The sequence below is a fragment of the Sorex fumeus genome, unplaced genomic scaffold (assembly GCF_029834395.1).
Source record: "Sorex fumeus unplaced genomic scaffold, SorFum_2.1 ptg000226l, whole genome shotgun sequence".
Lineage (NCBI taxonomy): Eukaryota > Metazoa > Chordata > Mammalia > Eulipotyphla > Soricidae > Sorex > Sorex fumeus.
In genome coordinates, this window is record NW_026606283.1 from 1,361,483 (window position 1) to 1,368,918 (window position 7,436).

The window sequence follows — 7,436 nt, forward strand, 5'->3', positions numbered from 1 at the left end:
CCCTGGTTCAGGCTGCCCCCCAGAACGGAAGTGGACGGAGCTGGAGGGAGGCCAGGTGGCGTGGGAAAGAGGTTGGCTGGGGCGCGCCCCGGCTCCGACATGGACCTGACTCTGGGAGGCCGTCGGAAACGCAGGGGCCAGGTTCCGCACTGGCCTGCACAGTGCCCGTCACCACTCACTGCCCTTCCTGAGGCCTCCGGGCAGTCCTGGCGGAGATGCTCCGGGTTCCCGGGCAGGGTGTCCAGAAGCCACCGTCCATCTCTGTCACTGTCCTCTGCTCACGCCGAGCCTCGGGGCCACCCCGAATCCCACCTCCACTTTGCGTCACCCCCGTCAGCAACAGTCGCTGCCCTCCACGGGGCCTTTGGAACTCTGCCTGTGGGGTCCGGGTGCATCCGAGCTTTGGGGCAGGAGCAGGGCACAGAGAAAAGAGATTGGGGGGTTGGAGCCATAGCACAGCAAGGAGGGCGTTGGCCTGGCACACGGTCGACCCGGGTTCGATCCCCAGCATCCCAGAGGGTCCCTTGAACACCGCTAGGAGTGATTCCTGAGTGCAGGGCCAGGAGTCAGCCCTGAGCATTGCTGGGTGGGACCCAAAAAGGAAAAAAAAATAAGAAATGAGATAGATAGGGGCTGAGAGCACAGTGGGGAGGGCATTTGCCTTGTACCCGGCTGACTCGGGTTCAATCTCTGGCATCCCAGAGGGTCTCCCGGGCACCGCCAGGAGTGATCCCTGAGTGCAGAGCCAGGAGTCAGCCCTGAGCATCGCCGGGTGGGACCCAAAAGCAAGAGAGGGAGGGAGGATGAGGGAGAGAGAGGGAGAGCGGGGGAGGGAGAGAGAGAAAGCGACTCTACCCGTCCCCCAGCATCAGCCCCTGCGGGCTGGAGAAAGTTTGTTTCCTCTGACTAAACTGGCCCGGAACCAGCCATGGTCTGAGTGAGCACGACTGTCTGAAGGTCCCGTCACCCGCAGTGACAAACCACCCACAGGGCCCGCTGGGGGCGCGGCGCTGCATGGGGCTAGGAAGTGAACAGCCGTGTGTGTGTGTGTGTGTGTGTGTGTGTGCCTGAGTGTCTGTGATGTGTGTCTGTATGTGTGTGATGTGTGTGTCTGTGTGCATGTGGTGTGTGCATCTGTGTTGTGTCTGTGTGTGTGAAGTGTGTGTATCTGTGTGCCTCTGTGATGTGTGTCTGTGTGATCTGTGTATGTCTGTGTGTGTGATATGTGTCTGAGTGTGTGATGCGTGTGTCTGTGTGTGATGTGTCTCTCTGTGTGTGATGAGTGTCTGTGTGATGTGTGTCTGTGTGTATGATGAGTGTCTGTATGATGTGTGTGTCTGTGTGTCTGAGTGTGTGTATCTGTGTGTGTCTGTGTGTGTCTGAGTGTGTGTATCTGTGTGTGTCTGTGTGATGTGTGTCTATGTTTGTATGAGTGTGTGTGTGTGATGAGTCTGTGTTTGTGTCTGTGTATGATTTTGTGTTTCTGTGTGTGATGAGTGTGTGTCTGTGTGTGATGAGTGTATGTGATGTGTGTGTCTGTGTGTGTCTCTGTGTGTGATGTGTGTCTGTGTGTGTCTCTGTGTGTGATGAGTGTCTGTGTGATGTGTGTGAGTGTCTGTGTGATGTGTGTGTGTCTGTGTGTGTCTGAGTATGTGTATCTGTGTGTGTGTGATACGTGTCTGTGTGTGTCTGTATGTGATGTGTGCCTGTGTGATGTGTGTGTCTGTGTGTGACACTCTGGGGCCTTCTGCCACAGCCCAGACCAAATAACCTCCTCTGCTGACCATTCTTCCTTGTCCCGACAAGGTGACCAGCCCGGCCCCGTGGAAGGGTCCCTCACCCCCCACTCACTGCCCTGTTTTGGATTCTCGAGGCACCGGATGCCTCTAGGTCCTGAAACTTGGTGGCGTGAGAGCCCATGTGCTGTGTCCTCTGACGCCGCGGCCTGTGAACGCGCTGAACACAGCCTCTGCCCTGGTGGCCACAGGCCCTTTTTAGCTGGCAGAGAAGGGAGAAGGGGGAGGAGACTCGGGCAAGGGGTCCCGGCCACAGACGCCCACCCCGAGGGAAACAGCGGCCTGAGAGGGGTCCTGCAACTGGACGGGGGGCCTGACCGCCCCCGACCAGCCAACTTAGAACTCACACTTGATCTCCCTCCTCCCTCCCCTCCTCCCTCCCCTCTGTTCTCCTCTCTCACCCCATTTTTTTTTTTTGCTTTTTGGGTCCCACCTGGTGATGCTCAGGGCCGACTCCTGGCTCTGCACTCAGGAATCGGTCCTGGTGGTGCTCAGGGACCCCATGGGGTGCCGGGGATCGAACCCGAGTCGGCCGCGTGCCAGGCAAATGCCCTCCCCACTGTGCTACACTCCGGCCGCTCTCACCCCATCTTTCCCGCCCTCCAACCTCGAGTTAAAACGCTTCTTTGCTACCTGGGCAGGTGTGAGAAGGGGTGTGTCTGTGTGTGATGTGTCTCTGTGTATGTGATGAGTGTCTTTGCGATGATTGTGTGTTTGTGTGTGTCTGAGTTTGTGTATCTGTGTTTGTGTCTGTGTGATTGTGTGTGTCTGTGTGTGATTGTGTATGTCTGTGTGTGATGTGTCTGTGTTTGTGTCTGTGTGTGATTGTGTGTGTGATGTGTCTCTGTGTGTCTGTATGTGATGTGTCTCTGTGTCTGTCTGTGTGTGATGAGTGTCTGTGTGATGTGTGTGTCTGTGTGTGTGTTTGAGTGTGTGCATCTGTGTGATATGTGTCTGTGTGTGTCTGTGTGTGATATATCTGTGTGTCTGTTTGTGATTATGTGTGTCTGTGTGTGATGAGTGTGTGTCTGTGTGTGATGACTGTGTGATGTGTGTGTCTCTGTGTATGTCTGTGTGTGATGTGTCTGTGTTTGTGTCTGTGTGTGATTGTGAGTGTGATGTGTCTCTGTGTGTCTGTATGTGATGTGTCTGTGTGTGTGTCTGTGTGTGATGAGTGTCTGTGTGATGTGTGTGTCTGTGTGTGTGTCTGAGTGTGTGCATCTGTGTGATATGTGTCTGTGTGTGATATATCTGTGTGTCTGTGTGTGATGAGTGTCTGTGTGATGTGTGTGTCTGTGTGTGTGTCTGAGTGTGTGCATCTGTGTGATATGTGTCTGTGTGTGATATATCTGTGTGTCTGTGTGTGATTATGTGTGTCTGTGTGATGACTGTGTGATGTGTGTGTCTCTGTGTATGTCTGTGTGTGATGTGTCTGTGTTTGTGTCTGTGTGTGATTGTGAGTGTGATGTGTCTCTGTGTGTCTGTATGTGATGTGTGTGTGTGTGTCTGTGTGTGATGAGTGTCTGTGTGATGTGTGTGTCTGTGTGTGTGTCTGAGTGTGTGCATCTGTGTGATATGTGTCTGTGTGTGATATATCTGTGTGTCTGTGTGTGATTATGTGTGTCTGTGTGTGATGAGTGTGTGTCTGTGTGTGATGACTGTGTGATGTGCGTGTCTCTCTGTATGTCTGTGTGTGATGTGAGAGAAAGAGCATAAAGATATGGGGTTCAGGCAGGATGTCAGGGAAGGGGTTTGCTTGCCCGTGGCCGGTCCTGGTTTGACCCCTGGTGCCACGTGTCCCCTCCCGAGCACAGAGGGGAGTAGGCAGCAGGTGCCCCGGGACGGCTGGGCCCACCCGCCCCCTAGTAGGGAAACGGGGTCCCCTAAGCGAGGGTGGCCCGTGGGAAGAAAAGGCTTTTTTTGGGAGTCTGGAACTGTGGTTCTTGTCGCCTGGGCGTGGGAAACCAGGGCCTTGGGGTTGGCAGCTTCTGCCCACGTGCCCAGGGCAGCCGGTGACACCGGGCTGGCCTGAGGTTGCCGCCGTGGAAGGTCTGAATGCTGGCGGGTGGCAGAGGAGACGTGCGCGATTGTTCCACTGACCACAGGAACGGGGTGGGGAAGGCCGGGAGGTGTGTAGGAGACCGGGGTGCATGCAATCTGCTCGGAGCTCAGAAGCACCCACATCGCAAAGACTTTCCACGATTCCACGACCGGCCACAGTGAACAAAAGAAAAACCCACAGGAAGTGAGCTGAGCTGAGCTGAAGAGGATAAAAGGGGCCGTGGCCCAGGCCAGACTCACTCGCACTCACCTCAGCGCCGCTGCACAGCTCAGCATGACCCCAGCCATGCACCTCGCCCTCTTGGTCTTGCTGCTCAGCGCCTGTCTCCCCAAGTTTGCAGTGGAAGGTGAGCGGGCAGAGGGGGTCTGGGGGAAGGAACCGTGGATGCCTCTGGGCTGGATATATGCAGGACCAGACACCCAGGGGGCTTCTCGGGAGTCCAGCGACACCCAAACTTGCGTTGTATCTTCTCTCTCTCCCTCTTCCTCTTCTCTTCATTTTGGGTCCCACCGGTGATGCTCAGGGCTGACTCCTGGCTCTGCACTCAGGAATCACTCCTGGCGAGGATGCTTGGGGGACCCTGTGGGATGCCGGGGATCGAACCTGGGTCGGCAGCATGCAAGGCAGACGCCCTCCCGGCAGTGCTATCGCTCCAGCCCCTGGGGGTCACAGACCCTCCACCCCAGGACCGAGAGACAGTGTGTGACCGCTGGGCAAATTTCCTTCCCGGCTCTTTAATTCCGTGATGCGGGCTAGGATGGTGATCGGTGCCTTGCCCTGGCTCAAATCCATCTGGGGACCTTTCCAGAAGTTTGGAGAGGTCGGTGTGACCCCCATCTGTATGGGGGGCACGCAGGGAGGGCCGACTGGGCAGCTGTCCATGGTGAATCGTGTTTGCTGATAAGGGGAGCAGCTGAGATGTGGATCAGGACTGGCTTGAGGGGCGGAGGGCGGTCCCCTTCGCAGTCGGGAAAGTTCTCCTGGATGGAACGTTTGCTTGGGCGTGGTCGGAGACCAGGGGCTTAAGGAGCATGGATGGTCATGCCGGCCCCTCAGAAACCCAGGGGGACACAGGTCTAGGTGTGTTCTAGGTTCTAGAACCTTCCTCTCTTCCTCCTCTCTCCTTTCTTCATTCCTTCCTTTGTTCCTTCCTTCGTTCATTCATTGGTTCATTTCTCCCTTCATCCCTCCCTTTCTCCTCCCTTCTTCCTTCCTCTCCCTCTCTTCCTTTCTCCTCCCTCTTCCTACTCACTCACTCCTTCCTTCCTTCCTTCCTTCCTTCCTTCCTTCCTTCCTTCCCTCCCTCCTTCCTTCCTTCCCTCCCTTCCTTCCTTTCTGGCTACACTCGGGGCTTACTCTTGGCTTTGTGCTCAGGGATCTGTCTTAGTGGGGTGCAGGGGACCTAACCCAGCTCGTCCTGGAGTCAGACAAGTGCCCTCCCCGCTGTGCCATTGCTCTGGCCCCATTCTAGACACTTTTTTGTTTGGTTTTGGGGGGTTCACTCCCAGCAGTGCTCAGGGAGGACTCCTGGCTCTGTGCTCAGGGCTGACTCCCGGCTCTGTGCTCAGGGCTGACTCCCGGCTCTGTGCTCAGGGCTGACTCCCGGCTCTGTGCTCAGGGCTCACTCCCGGCTCTGTGCCTGGCGTTTTTTGGGAGATTCTGCCGCTTGTGCCTCTGGTGGAGACCCAGGAGGTGGCGGGGAGCTGGCTGCCATCTCTGGGTTCCAGAACGTTCTCCAAGCAGCAGGAGTCATTGGCCCCTGGTGCTGGGTGCTGGGTAGGGACGGTCCGCCGTGTGGATGGAGCGGGGTGGGGAGGTCTGGTGGCCATGGCTGACGCCCCGCGCCCCCCGTTCCCCCCAGGCGTCGGGAGCGAGGCGCTGACCAGGAGGATGTGCGTGCAGTTCAGCAGCAAGCCCTTGTCCGGCGCCCGCATTCGCACCTACACCATCGAGGAGGGGCCCCTGAGGGCCGTCATGTGAGTCTGCGCCGGGCGGGCGGGCGGGGGCACTGCGCCGGACCCCCAGACTGGGGGCGTGGGGGCGTCCCTGCAGGAAGGCCCCTCCCCTCCCCCTCCCTCCCCTCCCTTCCTCTCCCCTCCCCTCCCTTTCCCCTCCTTCCTTCCCCTTTCCTCCCTCCCCTCCCTTCCTCTCCCCTCCCCTATCCTCCTTTTTCCCCTCCCCTCCCTTTCCCCCTTCTTTCCCTCCCTCCCTCTCCCCTCCCCTCCCCTGCCCTCCTCTCCCCTCCCTTTTCCAAACCCCCCTCTCCTTCCCACCCTTGTCTCTTCCCCTCCTTCCCTCCTTCCTTCTCTCTCTCCCCTCCTCCCCCCTGCCTCCCTCCTGCCTGCCTTTCCTCCTCCTCTCCCCTGTCTCCCTTCCCTCCCCCTCCCTCCCCTTCCCGAGTGGGGGGGTCTGGGTCCCCTCATCTCTCAGCTGTCACAGCTCCAAGACTAGCCCCCGGGGGCTCCCCCCTCGCTGTCTCGGCGTTCCCCCCCTGCCCTGACAGACCCCCCAGCCCCTGTCCGCAGGTGTCGGCTCTGCCTCGCCATCTGACAGGACCAGGGGGCCTGGGGGCTTGGGGCAGGGCTGTGGGGACCCCCCCACGCCAGAATCACCGCCCCTCCCCCCTTGCTGGGGGGACCCGAGCCTGCCTCGACTCAGGGCTCACCTCTCCTCTCCCTCCCCCTGCAGATTTGTCAGCAAAAGGGGCTTCAAGTTCTGTGCAGACCCCGAGGAAGGGTGGGTGAAGCAGGCCATGAGGACCGTGGACAGCAGGACCCGCATCGTGTCCCAGACGGGGTCCGTGGGGACCCAGCAGCCCACCGACACCGCCGGGACCACGGCCGCCTAGCCGCCACCAGCCGGACCCTCGCTGCCCAGTGCCTGTCCAGCCTCCGATGCGCGTTTGCACTTGAATGTTTTTTGTACATGCATTTTATATTCTCAGAGCTGCTCTAATGAATAAATATTTATTATGAAGAACCCCCCAGCCCCCCAAGTCTCTTCCTTCTGAGTTGGGAAACAGGGGTGCTAAGCTGAGTCCCTTCCCAGCCCCGGGCGCGCTGAACGGCACAGCCACTAGGGGGCAGCACCGCCCCACGGCCTCTGCCCTGGGCACTTGCCCCGGGGCCTCACCAGTGGCCTCCCTGCCTCTGGGGCCACGGTTTGCCTCTGCCAGGTGCCTCGGACAATCCGAGGCCCTGAGCCTGCCCCAGGCCTGGCCGGAGCCCCAGGTCAGCGTCTCCCACCTGGACGCAATTTGCAGGGTGCATGGGGGCTTCCTGGTGGCGGCGGGGGGGGGGGTGGGGGGGATGTCTCCACATCTCCATCTCTTTGCAATGGAGAGACCAGCTCGTCCCAAGGATGCTGGGTCCAGGCACTCTGTCCCCCCCGGAAGGCCCTTTCCCCACGCCCAGAGGTACTGGGACCCCACGCTTGGTGCTCACGCCTCCATTCCAGCGGGGGCACCCAGGATCTGAGCGAAGAGGGATGGGACACGCCTGGGCTAGGCGGTGGCTGGGGCCTTTGGGGACTGCCACACGTGCCAGTGTCTGCATATCTGCCTCCTCCGCCTGCCGGGA

At 59.1% G+C, this 7,436-nt stretch overlaps 1 protein-coding gene across 1 annotated transcript; it reads left to right on the plus strand.

Annotated features, from left to right (window-relative positions):
* Positions 1-4,131: 4,131 nt before the first annotated feature.
* LOC130017821 (cytokine SCM-1 beta-like) lies at positions 4,132-6,706 on the plus strand. Its single transcript, XM_056108603.1, has 3 exons — positions 4,132-4,204; positions 5,720-5,834; positions 6,547-6,706. Exons 1-3 carry the CDS (start codon positions 4,132-4,134, stop codon positions 6,704-6,706), a joined length of 348 nt encoding a protein of 115 aa, XP_055964578.1.
* Positions 6,707-7,436: the final 730 nt, after the last annotated feature.

Bases quoted from the DNA above. Each gene is read 5' to 3' on its own strand.
- LOC130017821 (XM_056108603.1), top strand. From the start codon at position 4,132: ATGACCCCAGCCATGCACCTCGCCCTCTTGGTCTTGCTGCTCAGCGCC. The intron at 4,205-5,719 runs GTGAGCGGGCAG...CGTTCCCCCCAG, and splicing joins CCCCAAGTTTGCAGTGGAAG to GCGTCGGGAGCGAGGCGCTG. The intron at 5,835-6,546 runs GTGAGTCTGCGC...CTCCCCCTGCAG, and splicing joins GGGCCCCTGAGGGCCGTCAT to ATTTGTCAGCAAAAGGGGCT.